Source organism: Eptesicus fuscus, chromosome 1, assembly GCF_027574615.1.
Source record: "Eptesicus fuscus isolate TK198812 chromosome 1, DD_ASM_mEF_20220401, whole genome shotgun sequence".
Lineage (NCBI taxonomy): Eukaryota > Metazoa > Chordata > Mammalia > Chiroptera > Vespertilionidae > Eptesicus > Eptesicus fuscus.
Window position 1 is genome coordinate 35,753,773 of NC_072473.1, and position 26,007 is coordinate 35,779,779.

General features: G+C 39.8%; 1 protein-coding gene and 1 pseudogene across 1 annotated transcript in view; one reads left to right on the forward strand and one right to left on the reverse strand.

Annotated features, from left to right (window-relative positions):
- BRWD3 (bromodomain and WD repeat domain containing 3) overlaps positions 1-26,007 on the forward strand; it is a 170,256-nt gene that overhangs the window by 9,703 nt on the left and 134,546 nt on the right. The window contains exons 5-6 of the mRNA XM_008155335.3: positions 16,902-17,052; positions 19,105-19,203. Of these exons, the coding sequence (XP_008153557.2) occupies positions 16,902-17,052; positions 19,105-19,203 (250 nt within the window). The remainder of the gene's footprint in view (positions 1-16,901; positions 17,053-19,104; positions 19,204-26,007) is intronic.
- On the reverse strand, positions 10,307-11,027 carry LOC103298541 (60S ribosomal protein L7-like; annotated as a pseudogene).

Below are 26,007 nucleotides of genomic sequence, written 5' to 3' on the forward strand. Positions count from 1 at the left end.
CTAATTTGTTACATCTTCTATTCCCTCCCCCACTCCACAGTCAAATTACAATCTCAGATAAATGTTGCATTTTATTTCCTCAGCATATGATCCCAATTTGATTTTTCATTTTACTTGTGTAGTCATGATCTTAGTTAGAAAATAAAACACACAAACAGTTCTGTTTTATTTGTTTTTTAGAGTTGCTGGTCTGATCCTATTATTTCTAAAAGCCAATGTAAAATATCATTCGCAACTGAAAATTAGTATTTCAAATGCAGCTTTTGATGCAGGCCTGGCTCCCAGATATTAGGTAGGTACCATTTGCATTTTATTCAGTGCCCAGTTGAATTCCTGTTAACTAAGTATGATGAGTAGGGTCATCTCAGTGCATTCTCTGATCCTCCCAGTTGTCATAATGATTTTGAAGGGTGGTGATTCAGTTGTTAGATTTGCTCTTTAGGTCAGGCAATCTTCCTATTTAGAACATTTATAATTTAGGCTTCATTTAATTTTCAGTTTATTGAAATTTATAGTTTTATTTTTTACAGCCTTCGTGTTCATAATTTTTCAAATGCCTTAAAAGGACAGTAGTAGAAAGAGCAGTAGACAGGGAAACCAGAGTTCTGTCCACTCATTGTGACCATTGGACTTCAATTCTCTGGATCTGTTTTTCCTACCGTAAGATGTGGAGTTAGTTTGATTATGTATAAGGATAAGTGCAGTTCAAAGATTCTATAATTTAACTCCTTGGAGCTGTTTATAGAATAATACAGAAGTTTGTATTATACTTTTGAAATTTGCTTTTAGAGAATTCTTCAGATCTCTAAGTGCTTGTTGTGTTACTTGTTGGCCATTATATTCCAGAGAGGAATGTGGTTACATACTGAAATTGGAATATGTGAGCTTTCATAGAAAAGAGTTGCTTATAATATTAAGCCACAAATTTCATAGAATATTTTAGTCCATATTTTAATATATTTTATTTTATATTACATTATATCTCTATATAATTCTAATGAGGGTAGTTAAGTGTTCTTATGCCTTAAAAGATCACCTTTAAAACACTCCAGTTTTAATTAAAACAAATGAATTAAAGTTAACATTAACTACCATTTATAAGTCCTGAAGTTTGATTTAGAAGAAACTATTATTGTAAGAACTGTGTTGATATAGTTTGGAAGCATACTATTATTTTTTTAAAGGAGAAGTAAGTTCGAAATCAAAAGTATTGTTATTGTCATTGATTATAGAATCTATATTTCTATAGTACTGTTTTATAATCAAATTTTTATTGATTTTAGAGGAATGTACTTTTCAATAGGACCACTTAGAAACTGAGCAGTTTTCTGTTGTATAGGGTGAAAATCAAACTTGTGAAATTTATAATACAAATCTTCAAGGGTGAGAATTTCATTGTAGAAAAACCTTGCTTTGCTTAACTAATGTTTATGTGTTTTTAAATTATTACAGAGGAATTAATAAAAATTTTATAAATTAACAGTAAATCGAACATCATTGTTTCTGTAAAGTGAAGAAGTCAGGCCTTACGATGTCAGTTTGATATAATTCTGACAGGTTTTTATTTAATAAGAGGTAATTCTAAAAATTCCTATTAGAGAATTCCCATTTTCTGGATTACATATTGCTAGATATATTGTAATTTCTAGAGTACTTAGATTTTTATAACTTGAGTAACTTGAGATGGTAATTGCATAAGGAAAAGAAAATGTATAAAACACAAAATGCCATTAAAGACATCAACTACCACCCATTGTAAAGCCCTAATTCAGGGTAGGGCAAAAGTAGGTTTACAGTTGTTCATATGGAAAATAATACAATAATTAATAAATAGTACTATAAGAATTAACTGTGTTTCATGTACTCACTTTGCCCCACACTCTACAGCAGTTACTTGATGGAAAAGTAATCTCTGATATCAGAAACCCAGTTTATTCAAGGGAGTATTGGGTCGGGAAAGCATAAGCTATTATAGATGTTAATATTCAGTATTTTAAGGCATCTATATAATAAAAGCCTAAGCAACCATTAAGGCGGATTGACCAGAATGACTGGTCACTATAATGTGCACTGACCACCAGGGAACAGACGCTCACCGCAGGAGCTTCCCCTTGGTGGTCAGTGCGCTCCCACAGGGGGAGCAGCGAGCCGAGAGGTAAGGAGCAGTGAGCAGGTGAGTGGTAAGGAGCGAAGGATCCCGGACTGGGAGAGGGATGTCCAACTGCTGGCTTAGGCCTGCTCCCCACGGGGGTTCCTGGACTACAAGAGGGTGCAAGCTGGGCTGAAGGCCCCCCCACCCCAGTGCACAAATTTTGTGCACTGGACATCTAGTGTGTGTATATATATATGTGTGTGTGTGTGTGTGTGTGTGTGTGTGTGTGCGTGTGTGTGTGTGTGTATTTTTTAAGGGTACTATGTTTGCATGTAGGCATATTTAGGGAATGCTCTAATATTGAGGGAATGAAGTACAAATTAGTATTTTAGGACATCTGTGTCTATAGATAACAAGAAATTGTTTTTAGCTGCTTTTACTTTATTACCTATATATTTTACTGATAGTCCTATATAGTTTTTGCTTAGGAAATAAAACTAGAGATGTGAGAAATTAATGAAAGAATTTGCTTGATACTTTGTCTCAATTCAGAAACTAAACCTTGTAGATGCACATCTATCTATAATAATAAAAGTGTAATATGCTAACTAGACCGGACATCCTTCTGTCCTTCCGGACAAAGCTGAGGCTGTGAGGGAAGCCCAGAGTCCCTGGTGCCTGCTGGTGTCTGGAGGGAAGCCCAGGTCCCGGGTGCCTGCCAGTGGCTGGAGGGAAGCCTGGGGTCCCGGGTGCTGGAGAAAAGCCCGGGTCCCGGGTGCCAGAGGGAAGCTGGTGCTGGCAGCTGGGGGAAGGAAGGCCTACTCTTGCACGAATTTTGTACATAAGGCCTCTAGTTTAAAATAATCAGGTTAAGTTGCCATTCTTTTCTAAGAATCATGACAGTTGCCCAAGCCCTAATTATTTTGGTAGATTAAAATTGGTTTTTGAAGGTACTTACAAATATAATGGTCAGGAAATGATTTTTAAAAATCACATCAGAATCATTTATTCCAAGAGTTCTGAATACATGTTGGATTGTAGATCTTTGGCCTGTTTCCTAAGAAAAGAAAAAGGCACCCTGATATAAGAACCTAAGGTTTTTCTTTTGTGAATTCATATGATATTGCTTAAACATATACTTTACTTTGGCAGACATTACTTTGGTTTTTATTCATTTATTGATCCACTGAGCAAATATTGCTCAAACATACATAATCTCTTGCCTCATGGTGATCATTAGGGATGATTTACAAAATTATTTTTTTATCTTGTGGTGGTAATATGTCAATGTGTGTACTATGTAATGGTAGACATGTATATATTTTTTATATTTATACTAGAGGCCTGGTGCATGAAATTCATGCATGGGGAGGTCCCTAAGCCCGGCCTGCACCCTCTCCATTCTGGGACCCCTCGGGGGATGTCCAACTGCCGGTTTAGGCGCGGTCACACCATCCGGGACCACTGGCTCCTAACTGCTCACCTGCCTGCCTGCCTGATCGCCCCTAAACACTCTGCCTGCCTGCCTGGTCACTCCTAACCCCTCTGCCTGCGGGATCGGGCCTAAACCAGCAGTCGGACATACCTCTCGCAATCTGGGACTGCTGGCTCCTAACCGCTGCCTGCCTGCCTGATTGCCTCTAACTGCTCTCCCCTGCCATCCTGATTGCCCCTAACTGCTCCCCTGCTGGCCTGATTGCCCCTAACCACCTTTGCCTCGGCTTCTGCCACCGTGGCTTTGTCCAGAAGGATGACTGGAAGATGTACTTTCAACCCAGTGTAATTAGCATATTACGCTTTATTAGTATAGCTTAGTCAGCTCAGAGAGCCATAACAAAAATATCATATATTTGTGTGGTTTAAACAACAGAAATATATTTTTCTCACAGTTCTGGAGGCTGGAATTTGGGGTCAGGGTGCCTGCATAGCATCGTCCCATACACCAGAAAGTGGTGGATTGATTGCCAGTCAGGGCACATATCCAGGTTGCAGATTCAATACTCAGTCCAGTGAGTGCAGGAAACAACGGAACAATGTTTCTCCCTTCTTTTCTCTGAGATCAATTAAAATGAATGATAAATAAATAATGTTCTCTAAGTATGGTTTTAACAGGAAACACATTAGTGATCTATGAAGTGAAAAACTCATTAAAACACATATATACAGCATGACCCCATTAAAAAATATTTATTTTATTTATTTATTTATTTTTTAACAGAATTTTTTACTTTTTTTTTTTAATATGTATTTTATTGATTTTTTACAGAGAGGAAGAGAGAGGGATAGAGAGCCAGAAACATCGATGAGAGAGAAACATCGATCAGCTATCTCTTGCACACCCCCTACTGGGGATGTGCCCACAACCAAGGTACATGCCTTGACCGGAATCGAACCCGGGACCCTCGAGTCCGCAGGCCGATCATCTATCCACTGAGCCAAACCGGTTTCGGCAAAAAATATTTATTGATTTCAGAAGAAGGGAAAAGGAGAGATAGATAGAAACATCAATGATGAGAATCATTGATCAGCTGCCTTCTGCACGCCCCTACTGAGGATCAAGCCCGAAATTTGACCAGGAATCATATCGTGACCTCCTGTTTCATAGATTGATGCTCAATCACTGAGCCCCACCAGCTGGGCCCCATTTTTATCAATACCAGACACATGAGGTACATTGGCAAGATCTCACTCCTAGATGAAAGTCTGAAATTGCCCAAACTCCTTTGCAGCTAGGTTTCTGGATATGAATTCATTTCTGCCAATCGGATGCGCTTGCACAATATTTTGAAGGCAGAGTGGGGCAGAGGCATTTTCCCGCAGTTTGGGATGTTTGCTGCTGGTGATCATGTTTGCAGAGATGTTGCAGAGGTTTTCTGCAGTGGAATGCAGGCTGTGCACAGACAGTTGTGGCAGAGGCAGTGCCCAGTAACCTGTTTTGTGGGAGCTGGAGGGCACTTGCGAGGGCAGCAGTTTCCTGATCCCAGGTCACAGGTGTTCCAGAGTGTCCCTAGAATTCAGTTGTGGCCAAGGGGGCAACTCCTCCCGCTGGGCAGGGCATCTTTCCTGGGGGCCCAGCCTATTACCCACTCCTCCAGCTTTCTGATGATTTATCAAGCACCAATTCCCAAGCTAAATTCTTTCCTGCCTAAATTAGCAAAGATCTAAAAACATTTTGGATCCTCTACTTTCAATGAAAACAATGCTGCACAGGGTCAGGTCTGAGAAGTGGGTGACGTGTTGAGAAGGCTCCCTTCTTTGAGTCTCAGCTTCCTCTTCTGTAGAACCGAGACCAAAGATTATCTGTTCACTAGAGGCCTGGTGCATGAAAATTCATGCACTGGAGGTGGGGTCTTTCAGCCCATCCTACCCTCTCTCACAGTCCAGGAGCTCTCATTGGCGGGAGGCGACATGGCAATCAGAGGAAGGTGATGCCCCCATTACACCTCTGCTGCTGCCACTGCTGGCAGCGCAAGCCTCGGCCAGCCCTGGTTGCCTGAGTTTCAGGCCGCCCTGGGCGGCTGGGCAGCTGCCATCTGAGGCTTGCCTGTGCCTCAGACGTCAGCTGGACAGCTGCCATCTGAGGCTTGCCTGCGTCTCGGGCCAGCCCTAGGCGGTTGGGGAGCTGAGGGGAATGGGGGACTCTGGAGGCAGGCGTGTGGAGTGGCTGGACCTGCCTCAGGTCGAGCCCGGCCTTGCTGTGCACCTGCCACCCCGGTGGGGCTGAGGTGACTGGGCGCCACCATCTTTTGGCTGTGGGTGCCTCCATCTTTGAGGGCGTGGCAGTCAATTAGCATATTCCCTCCTTATTGGCTGTGGACACTGCCATCTTTGAGGGCGTGACAGTCAGTTAGCATATTCCCTCCTTATTGGCTGTGGGCACCGCCATCTTTGCAATGGCGTGAGGGTCAATTAGCATATTTCCTCTTTATTAGATAGGATAGTTACTGAAGACCATGGCAGCTGTGTTTCCCGAAGATGGCCACAACATTTCCTATCCCTCCTGTGGCCTTGCCACTTTCTGCCACTCCTCTCTCTTGAAATAGCACTGACCTCTGAATTCCAAGGCTAAGGCCGAAAAGGCGCAGGGCTGCAGCCCTGCCCACCCCCCCAGGGTTTCCAGCTCTGGCCCTGCCCACACCGCTCGATCGCCCCCAACTGCCCTCCCTTGCAGGCCAGGTCCCTCCCAACTGCCCTCCCCTGCTGGCTTGATCACCCACAACTGCCCTCCCTTGCAGGTCTGGTCCCTCCCAACTGCCCTCCCCTGCTGGCCATCTTGTGTCCACATGGGGGCAGCCATCTTGTGTGTTGGAGTGATGGTCAATTTGCATATTATTCTTTTATTAGATAGGATATAGCTTCCTCTCTCTCTCCCTCTATCTATCTATCATCTACCTATCTATCTATCTATCTATCTATCTATCTATCTATCTATCTATCTATCATCTATCTATCTATCTATCTATCTATCTAAATTGTAGCACTTATAAAAACTGGCGTTGTGGCTAGTAGATTTCAGGACTATTAAGAGAACATAGTCCTAACTGGTTTGGCTCAGTGGATAGAGCGTCAGACTGCGGACTGAAAGGTCCCAGGTTTGATTCCGCTCAAGGGCATGTACCTTGGTTGCGGGCACATCCCCACCCAGTAGGGAGTGTGGAGGAGGCAGCTGATCGATGTTTCTCTCTCATCGATGTTTCTAACTCTCTATCCCCCTCCCTTCCTCTCTGTAAAAAATCAATAAAAATATATTTTAAAAAAACAAGAGAACATAGATGTTTGTTTTATCTAAGGATTTTTAATACTCTAGTTTTCTCTGTTTAGTCTTTCAATAATTAGGTGTTTATGAAATACATCAGGGACTTGAACATTAGCTTAGATAAAAAATGTAAAATAGTTGTGTTTTATTGTCCCATCCCTATCTACGTATGTTAACCATCTTCAGAAATTTACTTGTGTGTTTTAAAAAATGTTGATGTTGCAGTGAATTCTGAGTTCACAACTTAGTCATTTAGAGCATGGTATTTATAAAATTATTAATTTGATCTTCTTTTGAAAACTAGTTAGCTTAACAGTTCTGCTTTATTAAATGACTGTGTCCTGTTAATTCAAAAGAGATTAAGGTAACAGTTTGGTGCAAGTAATATTTATTTTTAAAAATTTTTATTTTTAAAAAATTTTATCTTTATAGTTGAAAGTATTACAGGTGTCCCCCCCACATTGACCCTTTTCCACCCCATTCCCTTCCCATCCCCAGGCCTTCCCCACACTATTGTCTGTCCATGGGCTATGCATATCTATATATATAAAAGGTTAATATGATAAGTGTCCCTCCAACCAGTTGCTATGACACGCATTGACCACCAAGGGGCAGATGCTCAATGCAGGAGCTGCCGTGATGTGCACTGGTCATTTACATAGAAACCTCACTGTGGACCTGGTGCTGACAAAGCAACACTTTGCTTCCCCCAAGTGGGACACAAGCTAGCTCAGAAATGGTGGCTGTGGGTGGGTAATGATGTCACATAGTAACGCCTGGCTTCCTCTCCCTAGTGACAAGCCATTTATCAATAAATGGCACTACGGACCTGGTGCCCACAAAGCAACACTTGGCTTCCCCCAAGTGGGACACAGGCCCCACCACCACCCAGGAGCGACAGGCCACCAAATCGCAGCTGACGCTGCTGAGACCCCATGGCGCAAAATGCGGGCCACAGCTAAGCCCAGCCCAGAAACAACGCTGGGTAATGACATCATGTAGCAATGCCCGACTTCCTCTCCCTAGCGACTAGCCTCCTTCGAGTTTCTTCAGCCCAGGAATATGACTCATTTTATAACCAGGTGGAAACATTTTACACTTTAATCAAATATCTGTGAAGCATTTTCCCGTGCCTCATCTCATTTGATCCTCACAGAAGTCCTGGAGTAGGTAGATAGGAGACGTGGTGGAATCCTGTTTTCATTAGCTGGAAAACGGAGATTTAGAAAGCTTAGAAACTTGACCCGACTGAAAAGAAGTAAGAAATGGTGGACCTTGAAAGTGATGTCAGGTTTTCTCACTGCATGGAATATAGTCAAACACTGCTGCAGTTAAATATTTTACCCTTTGTTCTCCCTGTGTGACCTACAATAATCTTCCTCATGTTGATATTTACTGCTGTGTTGTTGACAATTACCTGAAAGAGAAGTTGGGGTGCTTCACTGTGCTAGAAAAAGTTTAGCTACATCATAAAGCAGGTCTAATTAAGCAAGCTTATTCTATATCTATAAAAGGCTAAGTTGAGTCACGCATGCGCGATATATATAAAGTTCTTGCTGGCGCCAATCGCACACGTGTGTTTCGATCTGTCATTGTTGATCGTGAATTTGGTTGACACTTCTATTATAGAGAAAGGGCAAATAGCAATCCTATCTAATAAAATAATAATATGCAAATTAACCATCACTCCACCCATAAGCCACGCCCACAAGCAACACCCACCAGCCAATCAGGAGTGAATATGCAAATAAACCCAACCAAGATGGCTACAGCCACAGAGAGCAGGAGGGAGGCTTGGGTTTCCCAGGCAATGGAGGAAGCCAAGCTTTCTGCCTGCCCTTGCCGGCCTATGCCTCCACTCAAGGCTACAAAGTTTCAATTATAGAAGGTAAACAAATCCAAACAGAAATGGCGGCAGCCACGGAGCTGTAAAGAGCAGGAGGCTAGGGTTGCCCCCGGCAAAGGAGGAAGCCAAGCTTTCCGCACACCCTGGCTGTCCCAGGCCTCCTCTTAAGGCTACAAAGCTTCAATTATACAAGATAAATAAACCCCAACAGAAATGGCTGCTGCCACAGAGCAAGCAGAAGGCTTGGCTCCACTCCAGGCTACAAAGTTTCAATGGTAGAAGATAAATAAACCTCAGATACCAGGGCCTCCACTTGGGTCGCCAGGGGGCGTGGCCGGCCTGCAAGCCACCACAGGTCCCTCGCTCAGGCTGCTCCATGCCCCAAGGGAACCTCCACCCTGATCCAGGACATCCTTCAGGGCAAACCAGCCAGTCCCCCGCCCCCCCGTGCACCAGGCCTCTATTCTATCTAATAAAAGAGTAATATGTAGATTGACTATCACTCCAACACACAAGATTGCTGTCCCCATGTGGTCAAAGATCCTGCCCCCATGTGGACACAAGATGGTCACCACAAGATGGCCAGCAGAGAAGGGAAGTTGGCGGTGACCGGGCATGCAGGGAAGGGCAGTTGGGGGGGACCCAGGCCTGCAGTGGAGAGCAGTTGGGGGGGACCAGGCCTGCAGGGGAGGGCAGTTAGGGGTGACCAGGCCTGCAGGGGACGGCAGTTAGGCATCAATCAGGCTGGCAGGGGAGCAGTTAGGGGGTGATCAGGCTGGCAGGCAGAAGCGTTTAGGGGCAATCAGGAAGGCAGGCAGGTGAGCAGTTGGGATCCAGCAGTCCTGAATTGTGAGAGGGATGTCCGATTGCCTGTTTAGGCCCAATCCTACCCCTTGAGGGGTCCCAGATTGGAGAGGGTGCAGGCTGGGGCTGAGGGACAACCCCCCCCCCCATGCATGAATTTCGTGCACCGGGCCTCTAGTATTAAAATATTTCTTCTAATTAATTTCCTTTCAATGTGCATGGATTTGTGCACTGGGCCACTAGTATGCATATAAATTCTTGGTTAATCTCTTCCAGCCCCACCTCCCTTCCCTCTGAAATATATTGCCAGGGTTGACTGGTAAAACCTGAGCAAGGGATGAATGATTACTCTAACACACGTTTCTGTGAAAGAGAAGGCTAAGGCACTACTTGGCTATTGCCCCCAAGTAGTCCGGTTTGCCTCTCTCCTTTGACTATTATTGTCTTAACAGCTTGAACTAAAATTAAGCTCCAGATACAATTAGCAGGGTAAGTATACTTGAGAAAGCATATGTTTCTACAAGGTCGGGTGTTTAAATACTAAATAGAGATTCTAGTCAAACACCCCGGGGTATCGGACTTGTTTGGAAAAGTCAAGGTAGGGGCTGCGGCCTTTGGCAAGGTCCCCTCAGAGGCCCCCGACCTTTTGGAGAATCCTCCTTACAGACATTCCAACCAAGTCCCATGATTCCCCACAATACATCATTACGTAGCATGCTTCAATGTCTCTGGATCTTTTTTATTTTATTTTAATTTTAAAGGATGTTTATTAACTGACCAGATTACAGGAATAACCATGGTAGATACCTTAGTTAATTCTTCTAATAAACCTATTGATCTGGTCTTTCCTGTTACTAGCATCTCCACCTTCTACAGAATGGGTGGTCTTTTTCTTCATTCCACCTCATGGAGAAGATAACTTGAAGGGCCATAGGAAATTGTTTACTTCTTTGAAGCACTTTCCAGCAGTATAGATCTCGTGAATCAGATCTTCCATGCAGATGATACCATATTTACCAAGAGATTGAGCAATCAATGAGTTATCTGTCAGGGCAATTCATTTTTTGTTGATTTTGCTATAACCACGCTTGTAGATCAATTCATTTATTGACTTCAGGTTTGGGTACCCCCATGCAATATATGATTCCACAATGCTCAGCATGTTAATTGAAGCCTTGTTGAAGATCTGGCGAAGGCGAAGAACTATAGCACCTTTTGGACCTTTGGGCTCACACCATTGATACCTCTGATCCTGATGACAAATGCCAATTTGGGTTCGGCAGTTACATAGAAGTTGCCAGCTTTTCTTGCCATCCCAGCCACTAGAATCTCAGTTCTGTACATCTGTCTGTATTCCTTGTGATAGTGCTTAGCTTTTTCATAGATGAGCTTCCTTCTTGCCTTTTGAAGCATCTTTTGGGCAAACTTCCTTCTCAGGCGCTTGATCTTCAGCTCTGCGAAATTCCTTCGCTTTTCTTGAGGGTTTCTGGCACAGCAGGAACCTTCTTCTTCTCTTCTGCAGACTCCATGGTTCCAGCCAGAAAAGAACTCTATGGATCTTTTTTGTTCATCAGTTTGTTTTGTTAATCAGATTCCACATACCTGGTACAAGTGAGATTATGTGATATTCGTTTTTCTTTGATTGGCTTAATTCTCTTAGCATAATACTCATTTAGTCCATCCATGTTGTTTCAAAGGTTAACAAGTCCTTCTTTTTTACAGCTACATAGTATTCCATGCAGTAAGTGTACCTCAGCTTTTTTGTTGTTGTTGTTTTAAAATATATTTTATTGATTTTTTACAGAGAGGAAGGGAGAGAGATAGAGAGTTAGAAACATCGATGAGAGAGAGAAACATTGATCAGCTGCCTCCTGCACACCTCCCACTGAGGATGTGCCCGCAACCAAGGTACATGCCCTTGACCGGAATCGAACCCGGGACCTTTCAGTCCGCAGGCCGACGCTCTATCCACTAAGCCAAACCGGTTAGGGCAACTCTCTTATCTACTCATCTACTGATGCGCCCTTGGGCTGTTTCCATATCTTAGCTATCCTATCTAATAAAGAAGGAATATGCTAATTGATCCTCACACCGTCACAAAGATGGCGGTGCCCACAGCCAATAAGGAGGGAATATGCTAATTGGCTGCCACACCCTCAAAGATGGTGGCGCCTAGTCCCCTCAGCCCCGCCGGGGCACCTGCCTCCGAAGTCCCCCAGTCCCCTCAGCCCCCCAGCTGCTCAGGGCCGGCCCAAGGCACAGGCAAGCCTTGGATGGTGGCTGCCTAGCTTCCCAGTGCCATCCCGAGGTGCTGGCAAGCCTCAGATGGTGGTTGCCCAGCTGCCCAGGGCCACACAAGCCTCAGGTAACCAGGGCCGGCTGAGGCTTGCACTGCCGGCAGTGGCAGCAGCAGAGGTTTGATGGGGCGCAGTCTTCCCCTGATCACCGGGTCGCCTCCCGCCCCTGAGGGCTCCCGGACTGTGAGAGGGGGCAGGCTGGGCTGAGGGACCCCCCGTTCAGTGCATGAATTTTCATGCACCAGGCCTCCAGTTGTAAATAATGCTTCTAGGGGTACATATATTCTTTCTGATTGGTGTTTCAGGCATTTTAGGATATATTCCTAGAAGTGGGATCAATGGGTCAAATGGCAGTTCCATTTTTAATTTTCTAGAGGAAACTCCACACTGTTTTCCATAGTGGCTGCACCAGTCTGCATTCCCACCAGCAGTGTACGAGAATTCCTTTTTCTCCATATCCTTGCCAGTACTTATTTGTTGATGGTAGCCATTCTGACAGGTGTGAGTTGATACCTCATTTTCATTTTAATGTGCATCGCTCTGATGATTAGTCACATAGAGCATCTTTTCATATGTATCTTGGCCATCTGTATGTCCTCTCTGGAGAAGTGTCTATTCAGGTTTGGTGCCAATTTTTTAATTGGGTTGTTTGTCTTCCTTTTCTTAAGTTATATGAGTGCTTTATTAAATATTTTATCCATTTTGAGTTTATTCTTGTGTTTGGTGTAAGTTGTTGGTTTAGTTTCATTTTTTTACATGTACTTGTCTAATTATCCCAACACCATTTACTGAAGAGACTGTCTTTACTCCACTGTATGCTCTTCCCTTGATATCTGGTTTTCTTTTCTGTTCCATTTATCTGTATGCCTGTTCTTGTGCCAGTACCAGGCTGTTTTAATTACACTGGCTTTGTATTATAACTTGATATCCGGTATTGTGATCCCTCCAACTTTGTTCTTGTTTCTCAAGATTGTAGAAGCTATTTGGTGTCTTTTTTGGTTCCATGTAAATTTTTGGAGAGTTTGTTCTAGGTTTGTGAAATGGTTTTAAGATGTTTTCTGTGTATAATATCATGTCATCTGTGAATAATGATAGTTTTACTTCTTTTTCAATTTGGATGCCTTTTATTTCTTCTTTTGTCTGATTGCTATGGCTAGGGATTCCAGTACTATGTTAAATAAAAGTGGTGAAAGGGGATATCCCTGTCTTGTTCCTGTTATTATGGGAAATGGTTTTAGTTTTTGCACATTGAATATGATGTTGGCTGTAGATTTGTCACATGTAGCCTTTAATATGTTCAGGTGTGATCCCTCTATTTCCACTTTGCTGATAGTTTTTATAAAAAATGGGTTTTGGTGCCCAGTCAACATGTTTAAGTGATTGAATGTCAACCTATGAACCAGGAAGGTCTTGGTTCAATTCCTGGTCAGGGCTCATGCCCGGATTGCAAGCTCAATCTCCATTGTGGGGCATGCAGGAGGCTCTTTCATCTTTGATGTTTCTATCTCCCTCTCCCTTACTTTCAGAAATCAATAAAAAATTTTTAAAAAATGGGTCTTGGATTTCATCTCTTTTTCTGCGTCAATTGATACCATCATGTGATTTTTGTTTTCAAATTTGTTTATGTGATGTATCACATTTACTGATTTGCGAATATTGTGCCAGCCTTGCATCTTTGGAATAAATACAACTTGGTCATGGTGTATGATCTTTTTAATATATTGCTGTATCCAATTTGCTAATATTTTATTGAGGATTTTATTCTCTATGTTCATTAAAGATATGGTAGTGTAATTCTCTTTCTTTATAGTCTTTATCTGTTTTTGGAATTAACATAATGCTGGCCTCCTGAAAAAAAAAACTTAGAAGTTTTCCTTCCTCTTGGTATTATTTTTGGAATAGGTTGAGAATAGGTGTTATAATTCTTTTTGAATATCTGATAAAACTCCCCTGTTTAGCTATCTTGGCCAGGGCTATTGTTTGCTGGGAGTTTTTTATTACTGCTTCAATTTCACCAGTTGTTATCAACCTAGTCAAGTTTTCTGATTCTTCCTGTTTCAGTTTTGTAAGGTTGTATTTTTCTAGTAATTTGTCCATTCCTTCCAGGTTGTCCAACTTGTTGGCATATAGTTGTTCATAGTATTTTCTGACAATCCTTTGTATCTCTGTGGTGTCAGTTGTTACTTCACCTCTTTTGTTTCTGAGTTTATTTTGCTGTTCTGTATTTGTTTCTTAATGAGCCTGGCTAAAGGTTCATCAATCTTGTTTATTTTTTCAGAGAACCAGCTCTTCATTTCATTGATTGTTTTTGGTATGCCTTTTAGTCTCTGTCATTTATTTCCTCTCTGATCTTCATTATTTCCGTCCTTCTACTTACTCTGGGCTTTTCTTGTCGTTTTCTTTCTAATTCTTTACATTGTAGGGTTAGATAGTTTATTAGAAGTTTTTCTTGTTTCTTGAGGTAGGCTTTTAGTGCTATGAAGTTCCCTTTCAGGACTGCTTTTGCTGTGTCCCATAGATTTTGGCTTGTTGTCTATTAACTTTTATTTGTTTCCAGGAAGTTTTTGATTTCTTCATTGATCTCATTGGTAACTCATTCATTGTTTAATAACATGTTATTTAGCCTTAATGTGTTTGAATGTTTCTGAGTGTTTTTTATTGTAATTGTTCTGTAGTTTCATGCCATTGTGATCCAAGAAGATGGTTGATATGATTTAAATCTTCTTTAACTTGTAGAGATTTTGTGTCTTAACATGTGATCTGTTTTATAGAAAGAACCATGTGCACTTGAGAAGAATGTATATTCTGTAGCTTTGTGGTGAAATGTTCTGTAAATGTCAATTAATTCCATCTGGTCTTGTGTGTCATTTAGGGTCCTTATTGGGTTTTTTTTTTTTTTTTTGTCTCAGATCTATCCAGTGATATCACTAGGGTGATAAAGTCCCCTATTAGGATTATATTGCTGTCCATCTTTCCCTTAAAATCCTCCAGAAGTTTTTTTTTATATGTTTGTTTGCTCCTGTATGGGGTGCATATACTGGTATGTTTACCAGATTTATATCCTCTTTTGGTATTGATCCCTTTAGTATTATGAAGTGGCCTTCATTGTCTCTTTTATGGCCTTCATTTTGAAGTTTCTTTGTCAGATTTGAGTATTGCTACCCGTTTTTTGTTTTGTTTTTTTCATTTCCATTTGCCTAAAATTTTTTTTTCATCCCTTCACTTTCATTCTCTGTGAGTCTTTTTTACTGAGATGGGTCTCTTGTAGATAGCATATATATGGTTCATGTTTTCTTATCCATTCAGCTACCTGATATCTTTTGATTGGAGCATTTAAGCCATTTGCATTTAAGGTTATTTTAAAAAAATGTATTTTATTGAATTTTTACAGAGAGGAAGGGAGAGGGATAGAGAGTTAGAAACATCACTGAGAGAGAAACATCGATCAGCTGCCTCCTGCACACTCCCCACTGGGGATGTGCCCGCAACCAATGTACATGCCCTTGACCAGAATCGAACCCGGGACCTTTCAGTCCGCAGACCGACGCTCTATCCACTGAGCCAAACCGGTTTTGGCAGGGCTAAGGTTATTTTTGATAGGTATTTATTTGTTGCTATTTTTATTCTGTATGCCTGTGTTCCTCCCTCTCTCTCTCTTTCTTCTTCTTACAATAGTCCTTTTTGCACTTCTTGCACTGCTGGTTTGGTCTAATAAAGTCATTTAGTTTTTTGTTTGGTTTTTGTTTTTGTCTGTGAACCTCCTTATTTCACCTTTAATTTTGAATGATATCCTAGCTGAATAGAGTAGTCTTGGCCTCAGTCCCTTGCTTTTCATTATTTTGTATATGTACTGCCACTTCCTGGTTGACTGATGTGTTTATATTGAGTAATCAGTTGACAGTCTAATGGGAACTACTTTGTATCTCTCTTACGGCCTTTAAGATTCTTTCTCTTTAATGTTTGCATTTAATTATGATGTGTCTTATGGTGGGTCTTTTGGGGTTCATCTTGATTGGGACTCTGTGTTTCCTGTGCTTGTATGACTTTTTTTTCACCAGGTAATGTTTTCTGTCATTATTTCTTCAAACAAGTTCTCTATTCCTTGCTCAGATTCTTCTCCTTTTGATGTGGATGTCATTAGGGTTCATGTTATACCAAGCTCCCTTAAACTTTCCTGCTTGTTAAGTTTTTTTTTTCCCCAATTGCTGCTCTGAATGGGTGTTTTTTCTTACATTGTCTTCTAATATGTTGATTCAGTTCTCAGCTTCTTCTAGTCTACTGTTGAATCCTTCCAGTGTATTCTTTATTTCAGCTCTGTCATTCTTCATTTTTAATTGATTGTGATTCAGGGTTTCAACCTCATTTTTCATGCTTTTTAAAAAGTTCCTTATAGATCTCATTAATTTCCTTATAGTTCTCACTAAGTTGTTTGAGCATCCTAATAACCATTACTTTGAATTCTTTATCTCACAAATTGCTTACATCAATTTTATTTAGTTCCTTTTTTGGGATCCCTGGTCACCAAGGAGGCAGGCCCATGTATCTGGGCGGGGGGGGGGGGGGGTCCAGTCATGGCTACTGGCCGGTTGCCAGATGGCAGTGCCATTTGTCCAGAGGCACTGGGCCAGGCACAATGCTTAGTGGTGGTAGGTCTGTTCATCTTGGGGTGTTGGGTCCCAATGGCAGGACTGGGTGCATTACCTCAAGGCACCAGTCATTCAGGGCATGCTGAGTCAGTGGCAATTCCCCTCACCCCAGTTTTGCCCTCCACCATGTTGGTTTTCCCTCCAACTAATAACTTTTTTTTTCATTCTTATCATTTAAATAGAATCTATATCCTCTGATTATTGAACAGTTCATTACTACTGGATAAATCAAGTACTAGAGTGCCGTGTCCTATAAATATAATATTATTTAAATTATACTATTTAAAATTTTGTAGCTGTTTCTTATATTTTGTTTACATATTAAATATTCAAAATATTATTCTTGAAATTTAATGTACTTAAAATTGGACTTTGTTTCATGATAGAACAGTTTCGTAATGGAATAGATTAATGTTTTTAAAACAAGTTTGTTTTCCTGTATTTTATTTATGGTTTTTAGGTGGCAGCCAATGCACACATTCCTCCAGACTACCTCCTTAAAATTTGTGAGCGGATTGGTCCCATACTAGATAAGGAGATCCCTCAGAGTGTTCCTGGGGTACAGACATTGCTCGGTGTTGGTCGGCAGTCTCTGTTACGGGATGCCAAAGGTAAGATTTTCGGTTTTCTGAGTTGTGAGTGGAGAACAGCATATTTTTAAGTTAAGTAAATGTTTGCATGCTTTTCTAAGTACCAAATTTTTCTAGTACAAATAAGTTTTTAGAGACCTAAAAGGAGTCCTATTTTGTAAAGCAGTAGAGGTAAAGGATATAAAATCTCTGTAATACTCTGGAATAGAGATCTTAAAAGATTGCTGCTCTGATTAGTATAGTATAAACTACATTTCAATGTTTTTAATATTTATGAGTCTTGATATCATCCTAATCACATAGAATATTTTATAACAAGTAAATGAAATTATGTTATGGAAAATAGAATTAAACATATTTATTTTTTAAAATTATTATTTTTTAAGTATTTTTAAAATTGATTTTTTTGAGAGAGAAAAAACAAACAAACACTGCTGAGAGAGGGGATCATCAATCTGCTGCCTCCTACACACCCCTTACCGAGGATTTAGTCTGCAACCCGGGCACGTACCCTGACCGGAAATTGAACTGGTAACCTTTTACTGCATGGGTCAATGCCCATCCATCTGAGCAACACCAGCCAGGGCAATTTTTAAAATTACTTTTTAATTTTAGCAGTTCCTTTCTGTAGGTCCATTGTTTTATTAATTGTTTATTTTTTTCGTATTATTTGGCTCTTTCTGGTATCAACTCTTTTTATTTTCTGAGAGTTGATAAATATATACGTCAAATACATTACTATTATTGATTTTTAGAAAGAGAGCAAATGGGGAGAGAGAGAGAGAAATAAATAAATTTGTTGTTTCAAATATTTATGTATTCATTGGTTGATTCGGACCCCAGATCAAACCCACAACCTTGGCATATCAGGACAACAATCTAACCAACTGATCTACAGGGCCAGAGGCTGTTAATTGTTTAAATGATCGAAAACGTGCTAGAGGGTTTAATGGGTTTTATTCCTCAGCTTTATTGAGGTATAAAAATTGACAAATAATATTGTATATTTAAAAAATACAGTTAAGCAAGCATATCAACCCATCAGTACCTGTTCAATACAGTTTCTCTACCACTGTGTTTTTTTTCCAGTCTTTTACATATTTTTCCTAAATTTTTACATGGAACCCTAATATATAAAAAATATAAAATAGTGTTTTATGAACATAGACATATGAAATTACATGTTAAGGATACCTCTTAGTGTGATAAATACTTCAGGTCTAGCAATCAATTTATTTGTGTTTTGTATTATTAGCATAATGTTGTTTAAGATCCTAATATACAAGTATAAATAGTTGCATAAATGATACCAGTGTTTAAACATCTTATTTTATAATTTAAGGAAATTCTTCAATAAAGTTAATTTGAGGCTTTTAAGAGAGTAGTAGAATATTTTGTTTCAAAGTTGAATTAGAAATATTTATTATGTGCTTTATTCTTTTGATATAAGCATAAAAGGAGACAAAAAACGCAATTATTTATAGTCAATTATCATGTGATATGTATTTACCTATTATGGCACAACTGGAAGACACTGCATAACATGAGCATTCACTGAGAACAAATGTTTCCGAATTTAATCTGGCATACATGTATGTAGTTTTATCCTTACTTATATTGTTTTATATAAGTAGATATGTATAAACTTAAAGGCAAGAAGGACCAATGTAAACTTAAAACCTTATTAATCTCATGATATTTACATGAGATTCAAATATATGTGTAATAAAAACTTCAGTTCTAGATCTGCACAGAAATAAAATACCCTGATGATATATTAAGGTACTGGTATTCACTAGTCATAATGTATGTGGTTTAAAACATAATTAAATACATGCATTATATTTTTATTTTGGCTTTAGCAATTACAAGATCTATTTTCCAAAATTTATCTTTATTCTTGAAAGTATTACAGATGTCCCCTTTTTTCCCCATTGACCCCCTCCACCTTAGGAAGAAATATATTTTAACAAATTAAATTAAAATTAGACATTTGCCTCAGAAGTGCAGTTAAAACCAAAAAACCAAAACACTATTCTCCTCCTTGACTAACCTTTGAATCTTTTTGTATAGACTGTAAGAGTACACTATGGAATGGGTCCGCTTTTGCAGCTCTACATAGAGGCAGACCTCCAGAACTACCTGTAAATTATATGAAACCTCCAAATGTGGGTGAGTAATGTCCATGTGAGTTATAAACATATTTTTGATTTGTTCCTTCCTGAACTCATTATAAAGCCAATAATAGGTACGAGAATTAAATTTGAAGTATAAACAAACTGTTTACATTCTTGAATTTCATGGTGGTTCCACATTTTTAAAATCATTTTTACCTAAAGCAAATTTAATCATAGTTTTGTAAAAGGTTAGCTCATATTTTCCTTTCTTTCTTGCCTTTCTTCCCTCCCTTCCTTCTTCCCTCCCTCCCTTCCTTCTCTCCCTCTCTCTCTCTCTCTCTTTCTTTCTCCTTCCTCCCTTCCTTTTTTCCTTCCTTCCTCCCTTCCCTCTCTCCATCTCTCTCCCCCATCCCTCCCTCCCTTCTTCCCTCCTTCCTTCCTAGCAGAAGCATTTTTATATCTTCAGGTATTTTTAACCATATGGATGACTATTTACATATCTATCTGTTGAACGCAACGATTTTACAGGGATCTATGTAAATACAGCTTTCAGAAGGTAATAAAAATTTCCTGAAAGTCACATGTCCTATTTGGAATATTTCTGAGTTTTCTCTGGTGACTACTGTGAAGAAGTATTAGTAGTGGTTCCCAAGGAGGCCTAGCTGCAGAACCATTTATAATAAAGTTAAATTTTAAAGAATGTGTAAAACAAAGTAGCTGGGTGAGGAACTGTCACTCTTCGCTATTTTCTCTCTTTTAAAAAATTATTTTATACAGTGCCTAGAGAATAGTCCTTAAATTCAAGTTGAAAAATAAGAATACTTTTTAAAAGGTATACTAGCTTTTAGAACTTATTTACCCTAAGAGATTAAATAAATTTAGGCTAGAGATAATTTTAAAATACATTTAGACAAATCATTCATAAAGATTCATAAGGTTTATTACAGTAAATTGGATACTTTGATGTATATTGCTAACAATTTTTCATAGCCTGGATATTACTGGGAAAAGTAGAAAATTGGGTTGGGTCTAATTGGACCTAGCGTGTTAAACATTTTTTTTTATTTTCCTGGGCAGGCTTTTACCCTCCAGTGTTTTCCATTATTCACTTTTATTCATAATTCAGTTATTACATTTAATTGGAATATATTTTATTATTAATTAATTTATTTTTTTTTATTTTTTTTTATTAAGGTATTATATGTATACGTATCTTACCATTGCCCCCCCCCACCCCACTCCCATATATGCTCTCACCCCCCAGAGTTTTGCGTCCATTGGTTATACTTATATGCATGCATACAAGTCCTTTGATTGATCTCTTATCTTCCCCACCTCTCCCTAACCTTCCTGCTGTAATTTGACAGACTGTTTGATGCTTTACTGCCTCTGTATCTATCTTTTTGTTCAAGCTTATAATGTTCTTTATTATCCATAAATGAGTGAGATCATGTGGTATTTTTCTTTCATTGACTGCCTTATTTCACTTAACATAATGTTCTCCAATTCCATCCAGGTTGCTGCAAATGGTAAGAATTCCTTCTTTTTTATGGCAGCATAATATTCCATTGTGTAGATGTACCATAGTTTTCTGATCCAGTCATCTGCTGATGGGCACCTAGGCTGTTTCCAGATCTTAGCTATTGTAAATTGTGCTGCTATGAACATAGGGGTGCATATATCCTTTCATATTGGTGTTCCCAGTTTCTTAGGATATATTCCTAGGAGTAGGATTACTGGGTCAAATGGGAGTTCCATTTTCAGTTTTTTGGTGAAACTCCATACTGTTCTCCACAGTGGCTGGACCAGTCTGCATTCCCACCAGCAGTGCACAAGGGTTCCTTTTTCTCCACAGCCTCGCCGACACTTGTCGTTTGTTGATTTGTTGATGATAGCCATTCTGACAGGTGTGAGATGGTATCGCATTGTTGTTTTGATTTGCATCTCTCGGATAATTAGTGACGTTGAGCATGTTTTCATGTGTCTCTTGGCCTTCCTTCTGTCTTCTTTGGAAAAGATTCTATTTAGGTCCATTGCCCATTTTTTTATTGGATCATTTATCTTCCTTTTATTAAGTTGTATAAGCTGCCTGTAGATGTTGGAAATTAAACCTTTATCAGTGATGCCATTTGCAAATATGTTCTCCCATGCAGTGGGCTTTCTTGTTGTTTTGTTGATAGTTTCTTTTGCTGTAAAAAAGCTTTTTATTTTGATGTAGTCCCATTTGTTTATTTTCTCTTTAGCTTCCATTGCCCTAGGGGCAGTATCAGAGAGGAAGTTCTTTTGGCATATGTCTGAGATTTTGCTGCCTGTGGATTCCTCTAGTATTTTTATGGTTTCCCGTCTTATGTTTAAGTCCTGTATCCATTTTGAGTTTATTTTTGTGTATGGCGTAAGTTGGTGATCTAGCTTCATTTTTTTGCATGTATCTGTCCAATTTTCCCAACACCATTTATTGAACAGACTGTCTTTATTCCATTGTATGTTCATGCCTCCTTTGTCAAATATTAATTGAGCATAGTGGTTTGGGTCAATATCTGGATTCTCTATTCTGTTCCATTGATCTATATGTCTGTTCTTGTGCCAATACCAGGCTGTTTTGAGAATAGTGGCTTTGTAATACAGCTTGAAATCTGGTATTGAGATCCCTCCTACTTCATTCTTCTTTCTCAGGATTGCTGTGGCTATTCGGGGTCTTTTTTTATTCCAGATTAATTTTTGGAGAGTTCTTTCAAGGTCTGTGAAATATGCTGTTGGTGTTTTATTTTTTTTTTAAATATATTTTATTGATTTTTTACAGAGAGGAAGAGAGAGGGATAGAGAGTTAGAAACATTGATGAGAGAGAATCATCAATCAGCTGCCTCCTGCACACCCCCCACTGGGGAATGTGCCCACAACCAAGGTACATGCACTGACCGGAATCGAACCTGGGACCTTTCAGTCCGCAGGCCGATGCTCTATCCACTGAGCCAAACCGGTTTTGGCGCCGTTGGTATTTTAATGGGGAGTGCATTGAATCTATAGATTGCTTTGGGTAGTATGGACATTTTAATGATATTGATTCTACCAATCCATGAACTTGGTATGTTCTTCCATCTGTTTACATCTTCCTCTATCTCTTTTTTCAGTGTCCTGTAGTTTTCCATGTATAGGTCTTTTACCTCCTTAGTTAAGTTTATTCCTAGGTATCTTGATTTTTTTGGAGCGATGGTAAATGGGATTGCCTCTTTAGTCTCTCTGTCTGTAAGTTCACTATTGGTGTATAGAAAGGCCATAGATTTCTTGGCGTTAATTTTGTATCCTGCTACATTGCTGAATTCACTTATTAAGTCTATTAGTTTTTTGACGGAGTCTTTCAGATTTTTTATGTACAATATCATGTCGTCTGCAAATAAAGACAGCTTTACTTGTTCTTTTCCAATTTGGATGCCTTTTATTTCGTCTTCTTGTCTGATTGCAATGGCTAATACTTCCAGTACTATGTCAAACAGGAGTGGTGAGAGTGGGCATCTCTGTCTTGTTCCTGTTCTTAGGGGAAATAGTTTTAGATTTTGTCCATTGAGTATGATGTTTGCTGTGGGTTTATCATATATAGCTTTTATTATGTTGAGGTATGAGCCTTCTATTCCCACCTTGTTGAGAGTTTTTATCAAGAAAGGGTGTTGGATTTTGTCAAATGGTTTTTTTGCATCAATTGATAATGACTATGTGATTTTTATCTCTCAATTTGTTTATGTGATGTATCACGTTTATTGATTTGCGGATATTGTACCATCCTTGCATTCCTGGGATACATCTTACTTGGTCATGGTGTATGATCTTTCTGACATACTGCTGGAGCCGATTTGCTAGAATTTTGTTGAGGATTTTGGCATCTATGTTCATGAGGGATATTGGTCTGTAATTCTCTTTCATTGTGTTGTCTTTATCTGGTTTTGGTATTAGGGTGATGCTGGCTTCATAGAAGGAGCTTGGAAGTGTTCCTTCCTCTTGAATTTTTTGGAATAGTCTGAGGAGGATAGGTTTTAGTTCTTCCTTGAATGTTTGGTAAAACTCTCCTGTGAAGCCATCAGGCCCCGGGCTTTTGTTTGCCAGAAGCTTTTTGATGACTGCTTCAATTTCGTCCATAGTTATTGGCCTATTGAGCTTTTTAGATTCTTCTTGATTGATTTTTGGAAGGTTACATTTTTCTAGGAATATGTCCATTTCCTCCAGGTTTTCCAGTTTGTTGGAATAGAGTTGTTCGTAGTATTTTGTAACAATCCTTTGTATCTCAGCGGGGTCTGTTGTTATTTCACCTCTTTCATTTCTGATTTTGTTTATTTGGGTCCTCTCTCTTTGCTTCTTGGTGAGCCTGGCTACAGGTCCATCAATCTTATTTATCTTTTCAGAGAACCAGCTCTTGGTTTTGTTGATCTTTTGTATTGTTTCTTTGGTCTCTATGTCATTTATCTCCGCTCTGATCTTTGTTATTTCCTTCCTTCTGGTTACACTGGGCTTTTCTTGCTGCTCTTTTTCTAGCTCTTGGAGTTGTAGGGTTAGGTAATTTATTAACATTGTTTCTTGTGTTTTTTTTTGCAATAGGCTTGTAGAGCTATGTACTTCCCTCTCAAGACTGCTTTCGCTGTGTCCCATAGATTTTGGATTGTTGGGTTTTCATTGTCGTTTGTTGCCATGATGGTTTTTATTTCTTCCTTGATCTCTCTGGTGACCCAGTCCTTGTTTAATAGCATGCTGTTTAGTCTCCATGTGTTTGATTTCTTTGGATTGTATTTATTGTGGTTGATTTCCAGTTTTATGCCACTGTGATCTGAGAAGATGCTTGATATAATTTCTATCTTCTTGAATTTGAAGAGATTTTGCCTGTGACCCAGCATATGGTCTATCTTTGAAAATGACCCATGTGCACTTGAGAAGAATGTATATTCTGTGGCTTTGGGGTGAAATGTTCTGAAGATGTCAATTAATTCCATCTGGTCTAGTTAGTCATTTAGGATTGCTGTTTCTTTGCTGATTTTTTGTTTAGAGGATTTGTCCAATGGTGATAGTGGGATATTAAAGTCTCCTACTATGATTGAATTGCTATTAATCTCTTCCTTGATATCCTCCAGGAGTTTTTTTATGCATTTGGGTGCTCCTATTTTGGGAACGTATATGTTTAGCAGAATTATTTCTTCTTGTTGGATTTCTCCCTTTAGTATTATGAAGTGGCCTTCCTTATCTCTTGTTATGGCATTTACTTTGAGGTCTATTTTGTCAGATATAAGTATTGTTACCCCAGCTTTTTTTTCATTTCCATTTGCCTGAAAGATATTTTTATATCCCTTCACTTTCAATCTGTGTGAGTCTCTTGTTCTGAGGTGGGTCTCTTGTAGACAGCATATATATGGGTCATGTTTTTTTATCCTTTCAGCCACTCGATGTCTTTTGATTGTAGCATTTAGTCCGTTTACATTTAAAGTTATTACTGAAAGGTATTTGTTTGTAGTCATATCTATTTTTGTGTCTGTAGTCCTTCTTACCTGTTTATTTCTTCTTTTTACAGTATTCTCTTTAGCATTTCTTGCATTGCTGGTTTGGTGGTGATAAACTCCCTGACCCTTTTTTTGTCTGTGAAGCTCCTGATTTCCCCTTCAATTTTGATTGATAGTCTTGTTGGATATAGTATTCTTGGATTCACTCCTTTGCTTTGCAACACTTTGTATACCTCCTTCCATTCACTTCTAGCTTGTTTTGTTTCTGTTGAGTAATCATTTGACAATCTGATGGGTGTTCCTTTGTTTGTAACTCTCTGTCTCTCTCTTGCCGCCTTTAAGATTCTCTCTTCATCATTTATATTTGCCATTGAAATTATGACATGTCTTGGTGTGGGTCTTTTTGGGTTGATCCTGCTTGGGACTCTCTGTACTTGCGTAACTTTTATCTTTCCAATATCCGGGAAGTTTTCTGTCATTATTTCTTCAAATAGATTTTCTAATCCCTGCTGCTCTTCTTGTCCTTCTGGCAGCCCTATTATACGCATGTTACTTCGTTTCATGTTGTCCCGAAGCTCCCTTAGGCTTTCCTCCTGCTTTTTAATTCTTTTCTCCAATTGCTGTTCAGATTGAGCTTGTTTCTGTACCTGATCTTCTAACTCACTAATTCGGTCCTCTGCTTCTTGTAGTCTACTGTTAAAACTTTCCATGGTGTTTTTGATTGTAGCTATATCACTTTTCATTTCTTCCTGATTCTTGCATAAGTTGTTGATTTTCTCATCCATCTGATGTATAAATTCCATGACCATTACTCTGAACTCCTTTTCAGTCATGTTGCATGCTTCATATTCACTAATTTCCTTTCTTGGCGACTCCACATTTTCTTTCCTCTGTGAGTTATTTTGTTTCCTCATTCTGGCTATCACCAGAAAGCTCAAGTTTCCGTTTGCGTGGACCTGGGCCATGTGCTGTGGGGACTTCGCTCCACCGGAGTTTCACTGAAGTGCTCTGACACTAGGACGTGTGGCTGCCTTTGGTTGGTGGGAACCAGACTTGCCCAGGGTCAGTGTCCCCAGTGTTCCGTGTGGTCTCGTGTGCACACTTAGAATCAGGGGCCCTGTATGCACCACACTGTTGGTATGTGCCGAAAATGAGATCCTTAGCATGTGCCAGGAGTCAGAGTTTCCCTGTGTCTGCACCAAGACTAGAGTGTCAGAGTCTCTGTTGCCTTGTGCGGTTTCTCATTGTGAATCAGGGTCCCTGTGTGTGCATGAACCAACAATTGGGGTCGCTGGCTCTTAGCGTGAATGCGCTGTGAGTCAGGGATCCCAGGCAGCTGTGTCCGGCGTGCCAAATTCTCTGAAGTGGAGCTGCGTCCTGTGTG